General features: G+C 39.0%; 1 protein-coding gene across 2 annotated transcripts in view; it reads left to right on the top strand.

Annotated features, from left to right (window-relative positions):
- CNIH3 (cornichon family AMPA receptor auxiliary protein 3) overlaps positions 1–3,472 on the top strand; it is an 87,495-nt gene extending 84,023 nt beyond the window's left edge. For both annotated transcript variants that reach the window (XM_054194756.1, XM_054194757.1), the window contains exons 5-6: positions 374–517; positions 2,590–3,472. In XM_054194756.1, coding sequence (XP_054050731.1) covers positions 374–517; positions 2,590–2,617 — 172 coding nt within the window. In that variant the 3' untranslated portion in view covers positions 2,618–3,472. The remainder of the gene's footprint in view (positions 1–373; positions 518–2,589) is intronic.
- The last annotated feature ends 20,811 nt before the right edge of the window (positions 3,473–24,283 follow it).

Below are 24,283 nucleotides of genomic sequence, written 5' to 3'. Positions count from 1 at the left end.
CAGTTAAAGACCAGTAATCCTTCCGCCATACTCTGATCAGAAGCTACCACATGTTGTCACTCACAATGTGTAAGTTATTAGTAAGTAAGACAGAAAAAAAAATATAGGAAGGTAGAATGTTTCAATCTAAAGAATTAATAGAACACAGAAAGTCCATATTCATTAATTGCTTGGTTCTGTAAGAACGGCCTGCTTAGACTAGCGTCCTGATTTTAATGTCTGGAAATAGAGGCTTGAAAAAGAGAGGAAAATTCCTCTGATATCATGGAAGATTGCTTTTTTTCTGAGCTGGTGATGAGGAGGGTGTATATCTGCACATATTTAGTACAGAATGTTACAGAGTCATTCCAGATGTCTTCTCCTGCTCTTTCAGGTATTTTCGTTGCCCAGCAGATAGTTCAGAGCTAGCATATGATCCACCTGCGGTCATGAATGCAGATACCTTGAGTTACTGTCAAAAAGAGGCCTGGTGCAAGCTAGCTTTCTATCTCCTTTCCTTCTTCTACTATCTGTACTGGTAAGTCTGATCTTTTTGCTAACGCAGTAGGAGCTTCTTTTCATTTGACGTGTGAAGTTGTATTTAGGAATGATTGGAACCAACCGGCCTATTTCCGTAGTCTTACAAAACTTGCTTCTGATCTTGATTCAGGGAAGCATGCCCACTTACAACAGCATGTGGTTATATCTGCTGACACCTCAGTACAGAATATTAAGCATTTATCCGAGGCCTGAGCCAGGCCACAGGGCCAACCCAAGGAAAAAAATGGTTGCTCGTCTGTATGGTCCCTTAGGATGGGTGAAATAGCAAACATTATGATAAAGACATTAAATCAAATAAAAATTATAATATACAACTTTAGCATCAAATTATATTCTGTGCTATATCAGCTGATTTTCTTCTTGTGATTCAAGAGAATCATAAGAAAAATACTACAGCTGCCGATGTAGTGATGCTCAAGATGGTAAGTAAATGGGTAGGTAGATGGTGGGCAGGAACGGGGTGCACCATGCCTGTAGTCATTCCTACAATCTCCATTTCATGACAGGGTAAGCGTGTGTGTGGTTCAAACCCCTAATTTAAGTACATGCTTTAAGATACACACCCCAGTTGTGTGTTGTCCACCCTGCCCCTTTCAGCTGTCAGGTGTCCGTAGTGCACAGTCACAAATGCCCAGTGCAAGAATACATGAGGATCATATTGAAGGTAAGGCCTTGGCAGAATCGAAGGTGCTTTTAGTCACCCCTGTAATCACACCATAAAACTACTTGACAGCGAAGGTTAACACACTTCAAATGGAGGTATTTTATGATGCCTTTCTTCTGCTCCTTCTTCCATAATGTATTTGCATGGAGTGCCTCTTCGAGCCAGTCTTTTCATGCAGTAATCCTTCCGTAAGACATGTTTGTATGCTGGTGGAAAAAGATAAATGTTATTTTTCCTTCGATCACTGGTCTGTTATCTATTCTGTTGTTCCCCATATCTTGAGGAGTCATTGCTGCAGGTTGATGTTTCTCAATATTACTTTTAAATAGTATTGACAACAAAGTTTTCTGTCCATATGTGCATGTATATGTGCCTGCATCTGCATACATGAGAGGGAAGAAAAAAGTAGAAGGACCCAGACTCAAAGAAGCTTCTAGATGCCTAACTCACAGAGATAGATGGGACGTGAGAATCTGAGCAGGAGTTTAGCATCCAGTAGCTTGTGGGCTTGGGCTGGGTGCCTTTGCCCACCAGTCCTTTTCACAGGGGTGTGAGTGGAAAGCACGGCAGTTATGCTAGACAAGCTCTGTTTGTAGTGCAAGGAGACATGGCCAGGCACGGCTGGAGAGAGAGACATTTTTAACCCCATGTTTTTGTGTTGGCTAAAAGACCGTGCCAAAGTCAGCTATGTAGTGTGGTCTAGCATTTCTGCTGGGACTCTACTGTTGTGCAGCTTCCTCTGAGCCCCGCTTCCTTCATTCTAAAACGTGGCCATGAGCCAAAATCCACTGCCTGGTGCTAAATAAAGTAGTATTAATTACATTCACTTTTGATGTGGTTTCCTGGGTAGTGTCAGAATTAGAATTGCTGTAAAATGGAGCTGTGGCAATGTACTGTGATTTCTTTGCTTTCCAGAGTTGCATTTAATATTTATGGATTCACACCAGCTGGTGTCTGCATTTTATGTTTTTTCTATTGCATGAAGTTTTTTCTAAGGGAAACAAAATAATGCAATTTCAAGGGAAAACTTGGGGGCCCTGCTGGGAGTTGCTAGTTGAAGTTTTAAAGATCAAACACGCTAAAGCAAAATGGTTTTGTTTCTTCACTGTTCAAATTCAGACATCAGACTGCACTTTAATAAGCTTAAACACAGCTTGTGGTGCAGTAGGATGTTGATAATGAATTTGTTATTTCTTGAGTGCTTTTTAATACCCGTCTTGAATACACCATGATTAAGATGCTTTAGGGAGATGGAAAGAATGCAAAGGAAAGCACAGGCCATTACAGTCAGACATGAGGAACAGACAGTAAAGGGTTATAAAAATCAAAGTGCTCTGTATGCCTCAAAAGAATACTTTCATATTATGTCTTTCTTTTACATTCAGCATGATCTACACTTTGGTGAGCTCTTAACTGAAAGATGATCATTAAAAGACTGAAAACAACAAAGACTGGAGGTGCAAGGATGGATGAGCCAAGTGATACATGATTAAAAAAAAAAAAAGCAAAGAGATGAAAACTTTGAACCCAAGAAGTAAATAGAGTATGTGAAAGAGAGACCCAGCACGAAGAAGCAGAGTACCACGGCAGAATGGCTGAGTTAACTGTGTTTATCTCCCATTTCTCAGTGTGGCACAGTAAATGACTTTCAAAACCCAAACAAAGCAAAAAAAATGCAACAAGGTGGGCCAAGTTACAGAACTATTCACCTCTTCAGGGATAATGCTGCTTGGTTAAGTGGACTCATTGTAAACTGTAGCCCCTACTGTCTTCCAGGGAGCAAAGTTTCTTTTGTTAATGACAGTTCTGGACTGAGGAAGCAGACAGCAAGATCATCTTACATGGAAAGAACAGCTATACAACACATTCTGAAAATGAGCACCAACTGGAGTCCAGATACAACATGTGACTGTTCTGCAGGGATATTCACATGATACTAATCAAACAGGGATGTTGGATCATATAGAACTGCTTCAGTGTTTTTTTTTTCCCCCACCCATAACAATAACAAATAATTTGCAGTTGCTGTTTTCTAATGATATGCTATTCCTGTAGGTGCACAGCCAGTATGTTTCTGTACTTCGTTTGTGATGCACCAATAACATACAGTGATATGTAGAAATACTCTGGGCTTGACCTAATCATGCCAAGTGCTTATCAGAACAATGTTCCTCTGGCTGCAAAAAAGAGGTAAAACCTTACATATATTAAGGAGGATTGTAACAGCGGTATTATATTCATCACAATGCTGGATAACAAAATACTGGACGAGCTAATCATGGTCTGTAATTCTGTTTTGCAACTTTATTTCTGCTGTCAAATTTGAGCTGAAATGAATGCACGAAATGGTTTTGTCTTGTATGAGGTTTGTATTGAAAGATGTTCAGTTTTTTATAATTTAAAAGTTTTTAAATTTTATCATGTAATTCACATTTGAATTCATATGTATGGGCTGTATATCTTTATATATATATATGTATATACAAATACATATCTACATAAATACTCACAATCTATTTATATTTTAGGTTAATCTGTTTGATTGACAGGTCAAAGGCATCAAGTGTCCAGAACTGCTGCTAAATATATTTCAGCGCTGAACCTAGTGGACCGGGGCTGGTTCCCTCAAAATCACTAAGGTATTTCAATGCAGCCACTAGTGCTCTGGGTAATAGGCAAGCCTGTAAGATCAAGACTAACACCAGTCCATGCACAGAGACCACTTGGTTCTTGCACTGGGAATGAGCTAGTAAGATATCTTGATACCAGAGATGCTGCATAGAACAGTGCCGTGAGGCCTATCTGTACTGCAGCTTGGTGACAGCTGGTCTTGTTAGCAGTAGCTCATTGCTGACCCTGCCAAATTCGGTCTGGCTGTTGAGAGACAATAGATTCTTCCTGTACCAAACTCTGAGGACTCTTTAGTCTGGGCACAGGACTTCAGCAGGAGAAATGCAGTCTCACATTCAGGACTGCCTCTGTGCTACCATACCCTGTTTTAGAGCATGGTGCAGAAGCAATGACTGAATGGAGTCATCTCATGTCTGGCAAGGTGCAGACTGAGCTGGAGTGACTGCGTGTGTATAGTGCCATGGCTCTTTCTGGTTTGATCTGGCTACATTAACAAAATTAGGTCCTGTTAGCCTGCAAAGCACAGCTGCTGCATGCAAACTTTCTGTTCCTGGCCCGTGCCAACTCCCAGATCGTGCCTGACCATTGCTTGGAAGAGTGCTAGCCGGCCTGTGCAAAAATTATACCAGGGGTCATTCTAACAGTATTTAGATGACCATGTTGTCCCAAGTGCTGACATTCTTTAACTTACAAGTACAGCCATAGGCAGTAGGTCTTGCTGGGTGTAGTTTAACTTCTTACAACATAGCATTCCCAATTATGGAAGCACACAAAAAAGCTGCCAAATCAGGTTATTGGGAAGCTAATTTTGTCTCTGATGGTTCATTAGTTTGGATTGCACTCACTACTGACGAGGCTAAACTGCTCTTGGAATCATACTGATGCTACTGTATTCTCTTGGAGTGTGAGTGAGCTAAGAAACTTTGCTGTGTCATTACTGAGATAACTGATAAAACTCTGCTGCCATGGTAAAGTTAACGCACAACCCATAAAAAACTGACAGTTATCTGTAACTTAATTCCTTCTCTACATCCTAACTGAAGCATCTAGTTGAACAGAAGTATAGGAACTAGATTCACAAGAACAAATCAGCATCACAGTGGTAACTTCTAGGCATCTTGCTACCTCATAAAACTCCCAACTCTAAGCAGGTGACTGAATCTTTCCATACATCTTCCAGGATGCTTAGAAGGTGTAAAAATTTTAATTCAGTTATCCTATATTCCAGATGCATGCTTTAAAGTCAGTTTCATCAAAAGGCCTGGCATTTTTTTGTGAGGCTGGAGGGGTGAAAAAATGATCACATCTTACAGGAAAACACGCAAGTTTCAAATCCTGAGATTTAGGCATGAGCTAGACTGCCAGCAGGTTGATTGCTTGCCTGCATGGCTGGGCAGAAGCTCTGTGAGTTTTTGTAGCTGGCATTACTTTGACTTTATGCAAGTGGCACTTACGTAGATCTTCTGAATGTAGCATCGTGTGACTTCAAGGACATAATGCTTGAATGGATGTGCTAGATGATTTGAAACAAGTTCTGTGTTTCAGGCAACTTCATCAATATACTTATCAAACTCCACTTGAAAGTAGAAGAGTTTGTTTGATCCCTCTACTGCTATAAGCAAGTGTTTCCAGGATCTCGCTGCTCTGGTACTAGAAAGTTTTTCTGCATTTCCAGGGTAAATTTATTCTTGGATAATTTATTCCACTTGCTTTTGAGCCAGCATTAACCTAAGTACACCTTATTTTGTGATGCTTAAGACCCTGAAACATAGAGCAAGCAGTCCTTTCCAGCCTCCATTCTGTTTGAAGTGAACCATCGCTTTTTCCATTCTCCATGTCTTTAAAGGATTTCTCTGTTGTCTTTCCAGTAAAATTAATCTTTCTTAGGAGTGGATGATCACAACTGTTCAGAGTATTCTAGAGAGTATCTTACCCTAAGTAGTCCTTACTATGAATGGACAATGAAAGCTAACATTCTCAGTTCTTTCCAATAATCCTTATTCAAAAACAGTAATCCCACCACTCTCTATAGCATTTTGTTTCTCTTTAAGAAAAATCTTAATTTAAAGGCAATGGAAAAATTGTTTAATATGAGGATACTTTCCCTTTCATTGAATTTAATGATGCTTCTCCTGAGCAGAAATAATTTATGAAACTGGCTAAAGCATTGATTGGAGGAAGTTTTAATGTAAGGCAGGTATCTCCAACCCAAACCTCAAGAGTAATGAGACCTTCTAAGGTGTCTGGCAGTATCAAGAAGCTGCTAGATCTGTGGACCTCACAGACAGTAGAGTTAGATACATGAGCCCTCAGCATGTTCCTTACTCCGTGCTGTTACCCAGGTGCGTTGCAGTATCTTGCTGGGTTACTCCAACAGACTATCACCACTTAGCTGCAGTCCAGTGCTAAACCATTACATAGTGGTGCTGCTGGAGTGGCAGGTAGACATCAATACTATTTTCATATTGATATTCAAATTAGTGATTTTCTTACAATGACAGAATTGTCTCCCTGGATTTGTCAAAGGGTACAAAATAAAACAGATTTTTTTTTCTAAAGCCAAATAGCCTGTAATATAACAGGAAGTGTGTGATTACTGTAAAAAGTCCAGAAATTTACCCTGGATTCTTCTGTGTTGTGGCTGTATGGTCTGCCCTGTGAACAGTTCTATTCACGAATAGTGGTTGTTCTCAAGACCAGGTTTGTGATTTTCTCTGTTACACGTGCCAGCCATATTATAAGAGAAGCATGAAGGAAGGAAAGAAGAATGACGGATACAAGATATCTGTTGTCCTCTTAATCCCTGGCCATGTATCTGGCTGAACACATGCTAAGCATACTTTGACCAAAGCAAGGGAAGTAAAGAACTGCATAGCTGTTGATGAAGAACAGAAAAAAGGCTGTGATCTTTGGTCACAAGACAGTCTTTTCCCCATGTCACACTTTTAAGGGAGAAACAATCTATGCTGTCCCTTTTGTCTCCAGTTCCTCCTTGTTGGTTGGTTGAGGCTAGAGATTTCCTCCCCAAGCCTGCTCCCTTCCTGCCTCTTTTCCTGGAAGGGTGAATGTCATTACTTTGGACCAGAAGTTTCCTTCTCTCACATGCTCTGGTGATACAGATAAATCCCATAAAAGTCATAAGAAAATACGTCATCTCTCTCTGCTTCTTCAAACAGGTGTGCAATGAGCACACAGTTAAATGTGTATTAATTTTCCTCATTTGCACCATTTGTAAAGTGAGAATGGTGATACCTACCTTGTGAAATCTTTCCATACATATAATGCCTTTTTTTTTTTTTCATAACTGTTGAATCTGCTTAAAGGAAAAAGGTAGGAGATGGAAAAAAATGTGGGAAGATGAGACCTGAATGAGCTGCTTACCAAAGGGGTAGCTACACAGTGTGCTGGCCTGTAGCTGCCTGTTTCTGGAAGTGGTGAAAAGGTAGCCCTGTTGGCAAGGTGTTGCTCTGCGCTTCTGCCTGTCCTATTTATAGTCAGGTAATTGCAGAGATGCTGAATAAAATTGTTGCTGCTATGACTGTTTCAGTTTCAAATACAGCAAATCAATGCTGATAGCAGAATACTTCGCCTACAAATAATTAACTGCACTTAAGCTGTCAGAAATGTTTTTCCATCTGTTTTCTTGGGCCATAATCTTCCTTTTGCACTAAGACACTGAAAGTGGAAGAAAAAGTTCTTCAACCTACACCTTCTTACAGGAACTGCATTGAGGTTGTTATGATCTGGCCCTGCTGTTGAGGTCATGATTACTCATACGTTAGTATGGGTATTAACAATCTATTACTTTTCCTTTCTCCATTCTGTTTCCACACAGATATTTTTGTAAAAAAATTTTTTTTACAGGACATGGTCCAAAATCTTTGAATTTACTGGGGATTTTCTGTTGTTTCCAATAGACTTTGGTTAATGTCCGTTACTGTAGAGCTACGTGGGAAATAGTTTCACACTGGAAATTCCCTAGAGTTTTGCTGGAAGGGGTCCCATCCTTTAGATCTTGATATCACATCCATTTAACTGAGTTATATTAATTGAAGAGGAACAGGCATTCCAGAGGGATAAGTGTAACATTTCAGCGCTCATGCCAGACTGTCAAAGAAAGTTAAACCAACTTGGTAAAAATATGGTTTCATGGAAATCAATGGAAATCTTGCCTCTTATTTCCTATGAGCCCTACTTAGCATTGTCCAATTTCCACCAAGTGGCCAATGGAAATTAAAAACAGAAAAAAAAACCAAACCCAATAAGTTTAGTTAATCAAAAATGTTATTGGATGCTACATAAAGCTTGTGTTGATACAAATAAAACAGGAGATCAAAAGGTTGCAATAAAGCAAGATTTTTTTTTTTTTATTTGGGAAGCAACAAATACTAGGCTGCCATTCATGCTGCACTGAACTTTGCATTGGTGATCTGAATCCATATTCCTACTCTGGTGAGTTTTTTGATCATTCATTGCTCATAAAGACGTTGCTCTGATTTATTTTTGTTCTGCACAGTAATGCAGTTGTAGGTGAGAAGGAAGGTAAATGCTGCTCCACCGTACAGCATTCCCCTTTTTTTCTCCCAGATAACCTATGAACACGCTGTAACAAAATTCTAATGATGTATTTCAGTGGTACACCTCAGCCTAAGAACGAAGCTGTTTACTGCAGATAATGCTCTGCTGCAATTTAATACATCACAGTTCTAGAAATATTTTTAAGTGCTTACGCTATTAAATTAGTTATTTTCTTACCTTTAAATTGCTGGCCAGCTTCTCATGGAAGAGAAAATGTACTTCTGTGGCCCAATTTCATGACTTTCTGGGTAGTAAAACTCTCAGTAAAGCTTTGAGGGATGTAAAGTGCTTTTAATTTTTTTTTTTTCTAATAATGAGACCCCATGTTTAGGTCATATATTATGGAAATGGAGTGAGGAGTTAAAAAGCCAAAATCTCTTACTCAGTCCAAAGCTTGAATAGACGTTGCTCCTTTTTTCCCCATGAAGTATCTGTAATATTACCAGTCTCCTGACAGATCTGAAGAAATCTGACCGCCCCTCTGTTCTGACAGTTTCAGTCTTGTTAAACAGATTTGCAACCACTGACCATTAGCATGTAATATTGACTGGAAAGCATAGCTCCTACAAACCATGCCAAGATTTATGGAAATGTCTTAAGTAACACAGCAGTCTTATGGAATAGCTCTCACCTGTACATAGTAATATAGAGTTACCAAGTAAATAATAGTACAATAGTGCAAGCAAACCAGAATTTCTGCTTCATCTCTAATATGTTTTTTTTGGTAATACAGTATTTTGCTTGGTGTAAAAAGCAATATAAATTATAAGACAGAAGATAATCAGACTGTGGCAGTTAACAGGAATGCAAAGTTTGACCATAGTTAATTTCTAAACATTTCAAATAATTAGTGTTTCTGACAGAGTTAATTGACAGCTCTGACTTACTGGAGATACAAATTGTGATGTTAATAGTAGCTTATAATAGCAATACATACATTCACATCTTTTGGAATAAGAATACATGTTTTTTTCTAAAACATATTTAACACATTTTCGGACTTTACCAGACTGTCAGTATGTAGCAAACTTAAATGCATTACAAAAAAACCCACAAACCCACAAATGAAATGCAAATATAAAATATAGCAAACATGGCAGATTCTTTAGCAAATTTCTAGAGATTCTTATTATTCAAAGGTAATTTCTAGGTCTGATGTCATTTATTGCGGTCTCTTGACCGTTGAAGCCCACTTGAATGCTGCCGTTGTCAACAACAGTTCTGCAAGAATATGAGCAAATACAAGCTTGGTTATGTCTTCTCAGCTGCCCAGAAACATCTCGTCATGTAGCCACATTTACTACAGAGCAGATGACATCCACTTTGTCACTTTGAATCACTTGGCCTTTCAGAAGGTAAGAACATCAGAGTCCAAAACTCTTCTTAGCCCTTTGCTGTCAATGATGTTGACCAACCTTGTCTTTACAAGCACACGCTGGTTTCCAGGCTGAAAAATACCATCAGGCAAGAGCAATTTTCACTGACCTGTTCTTGAGCTTCAGCTTTCACTGTTTTGGGGTGGGTTTTTTTTGTGTGTGTGAAAGGAAGATTTATTCCTATGCTTAATGACCAGCATGACTACATTGGTTTTGTAAGCCTTCCTCCCACCCACCCTTTTGTTGGGTGCATTTTAGTACGTATCAAAGCGTACTAAATCCATGTCTTTGAAATATGTTGCTCTTCAGGCCTGATTTTCAGCATTCCCGCTCTTTCAGTGCTGAGTAGTCATCCACCTATATAAATGAATTGTAATTAGGACAAGAGGAAATGGCCTGAAGCTGCACCAGGGGAGGTTTAGGATGGATATTAGGAAAAATTTCTTCACTGAAGGGGTTATCAAACATTGGCACAGGCTGCCCAGGGAAGTTGTGGAATCACCATCCCTGGAGGTATTTAAAAGACAGGTAGATGTGGTGCTTAGAGACATGGCTTAGTGATGGTTTTGGCAGTGTTAAGTTGATGGTTGGACTTGATCTTAAAGGTCCCTTCCAACCTAGACAATTCTATGATTCTGTAAAAACCATGGCAGCACTGAAAGAAAATTGAGAGGCAAAGATGTGAAACATGAAAAGAAATGTGTGTCCCATTTTAATCAATGAATGCATTGTCAGAAAAGGTACAAGTATCAGGTCACCAAATACTCAGTATTGTTCCATGTGAACCTATACCTTTCTATAGATAACAAATACTTACATAGTTACATTTGAAATAGTAAAATTATAGAAGAGTTAGAAACCCACAGCTTTCAGGAGCCATCCAATTGCCAATGGTTTGAGTGCAGCAGACTGTTTATCCAATGACCAGTTTATCTATTACAAAGTATTTTCCACTTTGTTCTGAAATGTCTGGAGGTGGCTGCTATCAGAGATGGCAGCTGAAGCCAGATGGACCGTTGCTGTGTTTGTTCAAGGACTCAGATTCTGTTCTCAAATGACCATAAATCCAGCACATCCATTGAATTAGAAACTGTTTTTCAAACTATTAACTTCTTTACACCAAGGATAAAAATTTCAAAAATTCCTAAATGGCTTCGGAGTGTAAGTCTAATTTGGATATTTACTTTTTAGAGCTAAGGATCCTAAGAACCTCTTGAGATGAAACACCTGTGCACATACCAAGACTTCAGTACGCAGGAGAAAGCAGTAAGAATTTGCCACGTGGTAGCTATTCCTCACCAGGTGCTACTGTTTGCACTCTATACAGCCTTGTAAAGCAAAAGTCTGCAGTTTCACAGGTAGTTTGCACTGGAAGTCCCCACAGAGGAAGTTACTGCAGAATAGCTAATGTAGTCTTCAGTCCTTTGTTGCTCTTTAGATTCACTTTCCCTGTAGATGAACCCTTAGACTCCTAAATACTTCAAAATACTGAGTGTGGTCTGCTCATTTCTGTTAACTGCAGGGTACATCCTCTAATCAGCCACACGGAAAGAATATAAAAATGAGGCAAAGCCAGATAATCCCTCTTTAAGAAATGAAGGTCTCATGGTTGAGTTAGCAGAACTGAGAAAATGAGAGTTCGGTTCTTGCCCATTACACAGCCTTCCTTTGTCACTTTGGGCAGGCACTGAACCTCTCAGCTCACCATCTCCTAACTGGAGGTGATAGTGCTCCTTTCCCCCTCATTTTGTCTGTCTTGTCACTTTAGATTATGTCATGTCACTTGTGAGATGGAGCCATATCTGAGTAATGACTGGCACTGCATAGCTGTAACTGGGAATTACATGTCTAGATGGTATAATCATAAATAATTAATACTTTTTCTCATGCGAGGAAGCAACTGAATTCAGTGGAATTAGTCAAAATGTATTTGTTCCACTGTTGCCAAGATGGGTACCTGACCTGTTACGTTGCTGTGCCTTAGGGCCTGCTGACAAATTTAAGTGTGCTTTAGCCTCTGAATGCATGTAATGCTGTCATCTGATGCTGCCAAAAACCTAGAAAAATGTAAACAATAAAAACATCCTAAAAGCTCCCCATTTCAATATTTTACACCCTTTGACTACCTCTTTGCTCTAACCTTTCATCCTCTTCCTTTATCACACAATGACATCCTGTTTTACTCATCTTTTGGTGTAGCACTGAGAGCAAACCCAATGCAACCTCAGGCTAAAATGGTGGCACTGGTTCTAATCCTGACCGTTTGTCTGCTTGTGGACGTTTATTTGAGAATGAAATTATCCTATTTTGGTTTTAACTAGGTACAAATGGAAATGGGCTAATTGGATAGAAATCCTTTTTATTCTGGAATACAAAGAAAGCCACATGTGTACAGGAATATGATATTTAAATGTATTTATCTGCAGTAGCACAAAAAGACTGAATCAGAAGCTGTCTCCATTTGGCAAAGGATGATACATTTTTATAGATATAACCCAGCTGCAAAACAGCTGAGCTGCATTCACAGACAGGAACGTGTCCCAGTTGTAAGTACTGGTGTAAGCACTCTCTAACCTTTCATGGTGTGGAGTCATGCAGGTTACTGGTGGGCATCTGGCCTTCGAGCCAGTGCACTTGATTTTGCACTGCAGTGGTTGAGGAGCGTTCACAGGTTAGCTCCATTATGGGACCAGTGTTTATAATCAGAAGGGAAGTAAAACCGCGTGGGAAGTTAGCATCTTAAACAGTGCCAGACTTCTACAAAGTGGATACATGTTTAACCTTTGTTTCTTCCACCACAGTTTATATCACCCTTGAATTTGGCCACTTTTCCAGTTTTCAGTTCTAGATCCCTGAGTTCAACAAGTAGAACAGGGTTTTTTTTATGTATGTATATGTTTTCTAAGAGATTGCATGAGGTGAACTATAAAGGAATCTAACATTTTTCTATATCCCTTTTATTGTCCATTTATAAGCCTTTAAACGCTTCAGTATTTAACTTCATGCTCCTTGATATGCACTTACACACACAAGCTATCTAGAAGTTAAATAAATTCTTGTCTGTTAATATAATGAACAAAATGAAGTGCTCTTCTGTTATTTCTGTGTGTCTGCAGGTCCAAGCAGTAATATTATTTAGGGGATTATACTGAGCAAGAAGAGGAAGCATTTCTGGACTGCAGTGGCTTTTCTAACAGTTTGTTTGAAATTCATTTTTGACAAATGCTGTTGGCGGGTTCACAGGAGCTGCTGTGCGGTCATTGTAAGCCATACCACCTCGGGTCGTTTGAGAGCCTTTTTTAAAGGGATGTTGAAGACATTTCTCAAATGTGCTCATTCTTTGACTTGGCCTTGAAAACCTAAACGCAGTTAGCAAGGTCTGTGGGAGAAAAATTAAAGCTGATAAGTCCTGCCTGTCATCCAGAGCACTGTCATTCTTACAACAGCAGCCAGCATTTTGATTTGAATGTCTGTGAAGGAAGCGGTTATATTTTCTATCCTGGTTTTGCCTTATGAGAGCTGACAATGTCCCTTTAAGTTAATTATTAAATAAGATTCTTAAATTGTATGGGAGAATGCGAATCACTCTTTCAAAACCTGTTGCCTTTAAGTAGAAGCTGTATTTATCCTCCACAATCTTTCTGAAGAGGTAGCGGCAGCAGCAGAATTTTAATGTACCTTCTCTCATTCATCATTTGAAGTCTACAACAACAAGCAATGAATCTTTTATGAACCCTGTCAAGCTTCCTTCAGATTGTAATAGCAGTTTTATAGGCTTCAAAGAAGTTCAGAAACGATTTATGATTGTATCTATTTTTTTTATGAGCACTCAGTCGAGTGCTGGATACTGATACATTGGATTAGAAAGTCTTGTCCCTGTGTTTCTAGTGTAAGTGAAAACCTATGTCGTGATCAGTAGAAGGATATTTTCCAGAGAAATCCCAATAAAAGCTGCCAGACTGCAGGCATCCTTTTAAAGATTTTTTTTTTTTTTTTTAAATATTGTTGTAAGTATAATGAATTTGTTGACCATGTCTGGAGACAATCTCTTATCCTAGTGCACTGGGAGTAATTATGAACTGGTGATGCTTTTTTTCATGCAATCACAGGGCTCTGTTTTATATCTGCAGCTTTTTTTACATCCATGAAACACGTTTCTATTTCCACCAGATATATTGTTCCCAGAGCTTGGTACAAATTTTATCAGAGACAAATAGTGTGTTCTCAAATGAGGACATTACTTTTGTCATTTCTTGTTTTGTCAACTTGTTTGTGTGCCTCACCCTGCTAGCGGCTAGAGCCTGAACTACTGCATGCAAGCACTGAGAACTCAAAGACCTGGAAATTTGTTTACTGTTAGCACCACCTTTGCAGTCACCAATATTGTTGGCTACAAAAATAACCTGCCCTTTTAAAAGTTTGCCCTGGAACTTTATGATTTGCAGAAACTCTGAATATAGTTTCTTGCCTGTATTAAAGCCTCTCTGCATGGCTGCCCTGTTTCAAGGCTTTCATAAAGACAGAGCAACTGGTCAACAAAAGATTCTTGACACCTTGCAAAGGCCAAACGAAGCAGCGCTGCTTTGCCATGTCCTTGCCAATGATCAGGAGCGATGCGCTCTTGGTAGGAGTCTATCCTGCCTTGCTGATTCTGACTGCTGGAGTGGCTCCTTGGGAACTGCTATTAACTGACCCACGTTGAGATCAGCTTTCTTGTTATGTTAAATGATGGGCTACTCTGCCAGTTCTAGTTTTATTTCTCCAGTGTTTCAGTTAATCAATACATTAAAGTGATATAGTAACCCTGGAGAGGTGGAGCAAAAGTATACAAGTTGTTTAATGGTCTTCTGCTAATTTGTAGTGATGCTGCAGACTCCTTATATCCTCTCAGGGTAGACAGGTATTTATGAGTTCTATCCAACTATGAAAATTTCTGTTTCAGTCACTGCTGAATTAACTTGTAGGCTATATGTGCAGAGATGAATTTATCAGGAAAGCTTCTTCATCAATACTGGGTGAAAGAGGTTAACAAGTGATACTGGAAGTGATGTGTTGTCGTCTTTTAAGCCTGACTTTTGAGTCTGGTTTCTCCGGTATGTTCGGAAAACTCTTATAGTGTTATTGGCCTGTGTAGTTAATTTGCCTGTAACTAGTGACCCCTCTTTACATGAGGATTCAACTCACTGGTTGGATTATTGATCCACCTACAGTCCGTCATGGTGGCTGAACTTCTAGCTGTCTCTCTTTGTTCCTTCTTAGAAAGCTTCCTCCATTGCCTGTCCTCTCAGTTTCTGCCAGGTGGTGTCTGGAGCTACAACTGTCAGAAAAATGGGAAGTTTGTGTATTCACATGAAGTGTCCATGCATAACTCAGCAGAATCCCAGGAAACCAGAGCATGGATGAGGTGGCTGTTATGTGTCTTCACTGCAGGCAAAGGAGACTGACCTCATCCTGTGATAGATGCCAATTTTTGGTAACCCTAAGTCCTACGAAGTGCCTGGGATGATCATATCAGTGGATGTTCATACCTAACTGTTCATACTGACTGTCTAGCTCAGTGACCTATTTCCTACAGTGGCCAGAGTCTTAGAGGAACATCTAATAGTGCGTTAGTAGATATGGTATGATCTGTCCATCATGTTAAGTCTCATCCTGACTTTTTATAGCCAAAGAATAATACAAGATTCTGAAGCCTGAAGTCAACATCACTGAAGCATTAATTATAACTACATTTTTTTATATATGCATAACTACATTTTTGGGTTTATGTTGCCATGGGCTCTAGAATTTTATTAGATGTTGTTTTGGAAAAAAACATCTTTTGCTGCTTTGGAACGTATTCCCAGTTTCATTGAAAGTCCCCATTCTCTTTGGTTATGAGAATGGCAAGACAGAAATTCCTGACGTATCACCTTAAAAATATTAATTATCAAATTCTATCATGAACCACTTTGTCGTCTGTTTTTAGTGATCAATAACAGAACTCTAAGTGTTTCTGCACCTACTTTTCGATGCTTCAACTTGGCCTTTGTCCCTCATTGTGATAGCATAACTGTATATATTTTTAGATTGGGTGATTAGAACCACATTTTTTTTATTTTCTGTGTTATTCATTGTTCTGCTTCACATCCAACATTCATGTTTACATTTTGTGTTTAAATTATAGCTGTCATGAAGCGGAAGTCTTCCCAGAGCTCTCCAGCTGTGATAGCCAGTTGGGCAGATATCCATCTGGGCAGATTGGACTGAGATAACCAGTTGGTCCGATTCCCCATTTGCATTTGGAATCCAAACCAGCCACTTTTAAAACTGAAATAAAGCTGTGCACTAGCCCTTGCAACATACAGGCTGTTGGCCAAACAGAGCTGTAGGGCAACTTCTTTGCTCTGACCTGTGATTCTACAGCAGAAACATTACTTCTGACAAGCCACTCGAAAGACATGAGCACCCCCAAAGTGAAGCATTGCTCATCCTGATTTCTCAAGCCAAGAGGTGTGTGGTTGTAAGAGGGAGGGGAGAGAGGAAACACAGAAGTGGATGACAAAAATTACCTTCAGAGGGAAGCAGGATAGCATGGGAAGTCTGAAAGCTCTGCACCCATCTGGCACCCATAGCAGATAAACTGGAGTATGGGGCCACAGCCCCTCCATTTACGCAAGCAAAGGTCTCTGCCCACTGCTGGAGTTTCTTTCCCAGGTCTCATTGCAGTGGTTTATCAGTACTTACCCAAGCAGCTTAACTCGCTGCTTATCACTGTTTCTCTTCTTGAAGCTATAGCTCCTGCATCTCTGCTGACAAGATGGTATGTGTGAGTGTTCCCTAATCTGCTTCAGTGAAAGTATCAGCTCACATTTACCAGCCCTTTGAACTCTCAGGACAATACTGAAGACCATATTGTCTGGGGAGCCTGCACACATCTGCTACCTCCACTACTTCTGGCGTGGAGCAGGGTGGGTAGTCACAAACAGAAACACCTGAAACACCACCATGACAGGTGAAACTGCTGGAGATTCCACTGGAGTCATTAAAGACCTCCATGGAAAATGATTACTTGTTTTGCTGGCATTCAGAGCATTATGTACTAGATGGGAATGAGAAAAGGCATTCAGATAAAATCAAAACTACCCTGGTCTTAAAATCTGGACTGAATCTTTTTGGAGAGTCATAGAATTTGGACTGTCTCTTTATTCTCTTGTTGCTGGGACTAGAAGAGAAAACTCAGAAAAAAGCAAAAATCTGTTCTTCCCAAACAGCCATTTCTCTTCCTCCAAACCGAGAACGTTGGTTTATTTTAATAATCAATGATATGGGTAGATGGTCATTTGAACAGGCCCACCAGACCTTTTGAGGTAGATTTTCTGTGTCATTGCTGCAAATTTGAGAAGAAGATGAATTATTTATTCTGACACAGGTTCATGATGTGGCCACGCTCAAATGGCCTGACATTTCTACACTTCTGCTATTTCACCCTTATAATGGAGATTAAGATACTGTGTCTCACCACTGCATTGCAAGGTTTATCTAGAGCTTGCAAAGAAATTTGACTACATTGAGCGTGACACATTTCACTAACAAAAGAAAGCCTTTTCTAATGAAGAGAGGCAGCATATTTTGATATTTTAAATACATGACAGAGAAGCCTAGATTTATTTCTGATTATCTTAATGACTTATGTCAATGAGGCATCACTTTATTTTTAAGAGCATTGATTTTCCCCTCTCTAAAATTGGATGAATGTTGAAATACCCAATTTTGTAATGAATAAGGAAATTTCCAGATGGAAATTATCAGAGAGAAAAGAATATTATTGATGTCACAGCTCACAAATGCTGGGTACCTTGAATTCAAGGGACTTTGAGTGGTTAACATGTTGCATGTCATATTACAAAAGTTGCCGTGGCAGCAGAAGCCTTTAAAATGGTATCATTGAATCACTTTGGTTTTAAGAAGTTGTAAGTCCTTATTTGCATAACAGCCAAACATGTTCATCAGCTCAGCTCCCGTTTGTAAGAAATTGCATGCATTTTGTTAGCTCTATGAGCAGTTCATAGACCTGTGGTTTGCGACACATGGCATAGAAGTTTTTCAGGTCTGACTACATGATAGCTGTCAGGAATATACTAGTTTACTGACAGTTAATCAGAATTATTGAGTTTTATTCACATTCAGCGAGTGAAGAGGGAGACAATGGTTAAGGCAGCCTGTAAAACAGTGCTCCTGTAATCCTCTGATTCAGGTCAATGAAGTTAATTCACTTGAGAATCTGTTTGAGAATGAAAACTCTCATAACTAATGTTGGTGCCTGACAAGTGATCACTCATTTCAATTACCAAAGAGCAATGTTTGCTCTCAGCAGCACAGCAGGTTGAGTTCTGACTTATAGAAACAATTTGTAATAGTGGATCAAAAATGCATTCATTTTCATTTGGAGTATTTAATTTATTAGGCAAGTTGGGGTTGCACAGTGGTATAGCAATTCCATCACATTTCCAGCTTAAAAAATGCCAGTTAAAAGCAAAAAAAAAACCAACCCATGACATGCTAGCTATTTATTATGCTGTCAGAAAGTTTGACTGAAAGCTTGGTAAGTCCTTAAGGAGATGTTACAGTTCTGTTCTCCAAGTTCTGAACGGTGACTCCCAAGGTGAGACTGGGTCATTCACACCAGTGATGTGCAAAAGCCAGCATTTCTAGGGCTCTTTAGAATCCTGGATTAAAGAACATAATTGATTTGTTGGTTGGGTTGGGTTTGGTTCTTGTAAAAGCATTTCAATATTGTAGGAATTCCAGGTCACTTCCTACCTCTGTACTGGGAACATATTAAAAGCCACTGCTACAAACTGTTAACATAACTTATATTGTGCTCTGACACTATAGTAACAGTAGAATTGCTGCTAATTTTATATATAAAGTTTCCTGTATGAACCCAAGCCGTGATAGAGATCAAACAACTTGATTTTATATTTATGTTTATGTATATTTATTTTTATATGTTCTTAGAAAAGATTTTTGGTTTCACAATGAGACCAAATTCCTCATGGGTGATTTGTAATATGAGAATATTCTGCCTAAACCCTAATTTGGTTTTCTGGTTTCCAGATTCCTTCCCATCATTTGAAGAGGGAAAAGCTTACAAATATTCAGTAGAGAAAAATGAGTGAAAAATAATAAAAAAATATTATTTTCTGTTTATAAATTTTAAAAATATGCTATTCTTTAAAACTTTTTCTCTGCTTTTCTCTGTTGTTTTTGTAGCATCTTGGTGAAAATCTGCTGGTTCCTCTTCAGAAATGAGGTAATTGATGATTAAACTGATGTAGCCAGGGGACATACTTGCTTCCCTGCTGTTTTTATTGCTGCTAAGAAATACCCTGTGGCTTGGAAAAAGGCAAAAGGAATATTCTCTACTGCTAAAACCACTAAAACTGCTAAAAATGAAAAAAAAACAAAAATGCAAAACCCCACAAAACCTTCAAAAAAAGCCAGACACAAAAAAATTGGAAAACCTGCTAAACCTGATAAAATGTGCTAAAACACACTAAAACATGCAAAAATCGCTTAAAGTGCTAAAACACACTAAGCCTGCTAAAGCATGCAAAACACACAAAACCACAATAAACCCATAAAAAAACCCACTTAAAAAATTGCAAAAAATGCAGAAAACACTATAATATGCTACAATACGCTAAACCACATAAAATATGAAAACTTTGCAAAACCCAACAAATCGTCAAAAAGCTATAAGAACCACATAAATGCTAAGCCTGAAAAAATAAAAAAAAATGTAAAAAATTATAAAACTGCAAAATTGCTAAAAACTAAAAAAGTGCTAAAAATACAAGACAGCTAAAGATGCAAGAATTTGGTCTGAAGGAAAAATTCAGTCCCTTCTCTGAAGCATCCGAAGCACCCATCAGGCTGGAAGACTGTATTTCGTGAGTAATGCCCCTGTCTCCATGCAGCAGCCACTTTATTATTTTTACAGCATAGAAGAATTATTTCTCTAACAGAGACAACTTTTACTCATAACTTTTTACTCATACACTGGCCATTTCTTCTAAGAATCTAGGGGACTTTCAACTTCCATTAGTGCTATAACAAAGATGTGACAGAGGAGAGTAGCGCTGGGCTCTGCCACGCCAGATGAATTGGCCAAGCAAATGGCTGTATCCCTATGGCTTACTCCAGCAGCTACGTTACATCGACTCTTCTCCTTGTTTCACAGCTGGAGATTCAAGAAGACAGGGAGGTGAAGGTCAAAGAGTCTGAACTTCAAAATACGTCTCTACAACTACATTAAAAATTCCATCTTACCAATTAGGTATTTGCTGTCTGCTTGACAACTGTGGGAACTTGTGATCCAGGTCGTTCATCCCATGAAGTGATGACATTTGACATTCCTTGGATTAAACAGCAGTTAACGGAGGAACTAAACAAAGTTATCAGCTATCCTCCAAGCTATCGCTATCAGCTATCCACTAACCATAGCAAATATTCTCTGAAATACTTAAATAATGACACTGTTTGCCTAATTACTGGTTGCATAGTTAACTGCTTGTTTTTACAGTAAAATTATTTTTACTGTAGATGCGTGATCACATAGAATGTGATCTTTTTAATTTTCATCTTTTTTATTTCACCTCTGATTGCCCTGCCACTATTACATGCAATGTTCCCATGGAGTTTAATCCCTGTGTCTGTAAAATATTAAAGCCACTTGAGACACTAGGTCAGTGTTGCCATGCACGCAATGAATACTAATGCAGATGCTGTGCTTCATATTCCAGACTGAGTGATGAGACTTACGGGAGGAGGAAGGATCAGAGAAGCTTTTAAGTGCTGCATGACCATGACAGCTTTATTATAGTGTAAATCAAATCAGAGGAAACACGTTCAACACAACTTAAGAGTTTGTTAGGTTTTTTTTTTTATTAATTAGGAAATACCACGTAGGAATTGTGATTTTAGTTTATGGTCTATATTAAGCGTATCTCTAAATGCAACTGCAATTTCTGTAAGTGTGATGTATACAGAGGGTGAGTTAACTGTTGCATAAAAAGGGGCTAGATAGAACACTTGTGTGAACGGCAAAAATCTGTATACAAACTAACATGCGCAACAGACAGTGATTTATTTCTTGGCATGTACAACTGCATAATATGGAGTTCAGAGTTGCCTGGCAAGGGTTAGCAGTTGCTGGTTCCAAGAGCTGCTGTCGTACTTGTGTATTACCACAATATCTGAGCAGAACTCATAAATATTTAGTGGCTCTTCATATTGTCTCACTGAACTAAAGGGATCTGGTGATAAAGGTATAAATTCACGGTCTGTGTTCTGCAATCAGGAGGAAAGAGTAAAGACGGCAAGAGAAGCAGACAGGCAATCAGGCTAAATTAATTGATGGTGTAGAGACGAAAGTCCACTTAACAAGGGAGAAGGAAAGATGAGTAGGAAGGGGAACTTAAAATGATAAATTTGTTCTGTCTTTCCATATCTGTATCTTATTGGTCATCTGAGTTCCAAGAAAACAATTCCAAGTGTGGAGACTGGGAAGCTTGCAATTACTCAGAGCATAGGAGCGAAATAACCATGGTGAGTACAATCCTGAACTCAAGCTAGCTGATTTCAATTTCTAATCAGACCTGTCTCATGGCACAGAATAAATGATAATTATAAGCACTGCAGGAGCTTGTTGCTGTCACTGAAATCTGATAACTCTGTGTCTGTTATTTAATTAAATTTGTGTATATATTTCACGTTACATACATAAAGATAAGATCCGAAGTTGTTCTTCATTTGGTTTCTTTTCACCTTTTAATCTGTCAAAGTTTCTAAGCCCAAACTGCTCCCTTATGCGTTCTCCTCGGAAAAGCAGCTAGTACTTAAATCTGTTATTTTTATTCTAACAGCCTGCTCCTTTCAAACTCATTCAGGCATTGAAGCAAAGGGCTGAGTATTCCACGGTGACTTAAACTTTGACTTGTTTTTATCAAGCGTAACGGGTCTGATTAGCCATTTACGGAGATAATTGTATGGCTGCTGTTGCGTAGCATCTGAACACCTGCAATAGTACAAAAAGTATCTCACAGGATTTCCAGCCTTTGTGGATTGTATTTCTGATATCAGATTTAACAGCTCAGAGGCTATACAGAAAACGTGTGTGTACAAGCATCTCACATGTTCTTTCCCTGCTAGGGAGAAATCTAGGTGGAAACTTTGGGCAAAAGAACAATTTGGGGAACTGAATGAGGTTCATCTCTGCTATTAATCTGCACAGGGCATATTTTTTTTGTCTCCATACACCCACCCCACGCCCTTTATTTATTTTTTTTTGCCATTAACTTCTACATAGTCTGAATTTTACTTAAAGAATTGAAGGGACCACCTCTCTAGGGGTTGCATGCTTCTTTGCAGCTGTGGTTATTTGAGTAGAAGCCTTAACATCTCAGATTTTTATTGCAGGGCGCATATAATGTAGCCAGAGGAAAGAATTCACATGTTCACATGATTATACAAAAATGAACATTGTTATTCAGCTGAACTGTCTGTTGTTAATAATTCAAGATACCAGCGGTTGAAAAGTAACTGTATAACAATTACACCAATCAGGTGCTCCTAATAAATCAAAATGGAAGGTATTTCACTACTGAGGCAAAATGATGACTAAATTTGCATGAAACTAGCCTTATCGTAGCTCTAAGCTATTCAGAGCATTTGATTTTTCCTATGCAGATACACAGTCTGAATGAAGTGTGTGAGACCACACCACCAGTACGGCACTTCCAGACGAACATCCCCTGCGTGGGTACAGGTAATCCTGTAGCACACCAGCAATGGTTTCCCTGCGTCCTGAGGCATAGAACGCAGTACTTGCTTGATTTCCAAAGTATGAGAACAAGTGTCAGCGTGTCAGATCAAGCTGTATTCTAGATAAAGGGCAGGTGCGGCAATTCCCACTGTGTTTGACCTCGTGTGTGTGTGAAGCCACGCAGTGGAGACAGGCAGTAGGTGAGGGAAAAAGCAATTCCATGTAACGAAGCTGCTCTCCTGCTGACTATTGGGAACATGGTGCTGCAGAGGGCTTGGATGTATTTTTTATCTGGGCAAACTTGACAAGAATGCAATGACTTTTGCACTTATGAACTAGTATTCAGTATTCAGAATTGCTGAAGAAGCACAAGTCCCAAGGAAAAGTAATTCTAGCTGGTTTATTTTGAGCAAGCATATCCACATGTACTGCCTAGATACTTCATGATTAATTAATGTTTTGTGACTCTGAGACTCCTTAATTAGACTAACAATTTGAAATTTCATTCAACAATACAGGATGCAATTTATATCAGAAAAGTCCATAGTAATCATTAAGAATGGAAAAGGGGTAACCTAGACATGATTTAACTGAAAGATTTTCAGCAAAAGAAATTAAATAAATACTCAGTGTTCCTGTGAGACGAGAAAAGTGAGTCCCTGATCACTCTCTCACTGTGTGATTTTGTGCAGAACTGGTCTGTCATACTAATTCAAAGATTAGTTCTTGCTATTTAACCTCCCTTTCCTTGTCCTCAACATAGTTTCAAATGATTAAATCCTCTTACAAAATACCTGTAATATGAGTAAGAAGATATCTCAGATTTCTACGTAGAAATAACTGCATCACAGGCAGTGACCCTTGTGTACATTTAATGAACCTCCTAGAGGAAGTACCTATAGTGCATTAACTATCTAATAACAGTTTGCTCAATACATTAATCATAATTACTTTTTAAATTTTTAAATATTATGTTAGGTTCTGTGATTAAGGTCTCATCTCTGTGACACAAAGAAGCATAGAAGCACCATGGCAGATGGGGGAAGGCCCAATAACTCAGGTTGTTACTGCCTGGGGGTCTGGGACACGTTATTGGATGCAGGGAAAGAGCATTTGTGGGTTGTACAAGTCTTACAATGGGATGGTTAGGAGAGGAACCAAAGATTGGGAAAGGAAAGGATTGAGGTGGTTTGAGGAGGGACAAGTATGAGAAAACAGAAGGACAAGGGGCTAAAAGGAGACAGCTGTGTGTAAGCAGGGCTGGTCAGTACGCTCATCTGACTGCCTCCTGCTCCTCATCAGCGCAGTCTGCCCCGTTTTAAACTCCATTTCTGACTATTGTCCCAAGTGAAGGGACTCTCTGCTGTGCATGTATACGCGTGTCTGTAGGTTTAAGTGCCAGCAACTGGGGTGGGACCATGGGTGTGGCAAATATGTGGATAAATAAAAGTAAGATACCTTGTTTGTTCTGGGCCACAATCAGACTATCTCAGGGTTCCTGTAAAAAATATTACTTTTTCTGTATCTTTACTGCAGTTTATCTGTAAATATTGTTATATATGTTCAGATGTTCTTTGAATAACATTCTGTTGTTTGATGTTTTGATCTTGTCTAAGGATGGACTGTAGTTAGTGGAGAGAGGGAGAGACTTCTTACTGGGCACTCAGTCTCTAACATGAACTCAGT

Source organism: Rissa tridactyla, chromosome 3 (genome assembly GCF_028500815.1).
Source record: "Rissa tridactyla isolate bRisTri1 chromosome 3, bRisTri1.patW.cur.20221130, whole genome shotgun sequence".
Lineage (NCBI taxonomy): Eukaryota > Metazoa > Chordata > Aves > Charadriiformes > Laridae > Rissa > Rissa tridactyla.
Note: the sequence above shows the minus strand (reverse complement) of the source record. Positions and strands in the feature narration are given on the sequence as shown.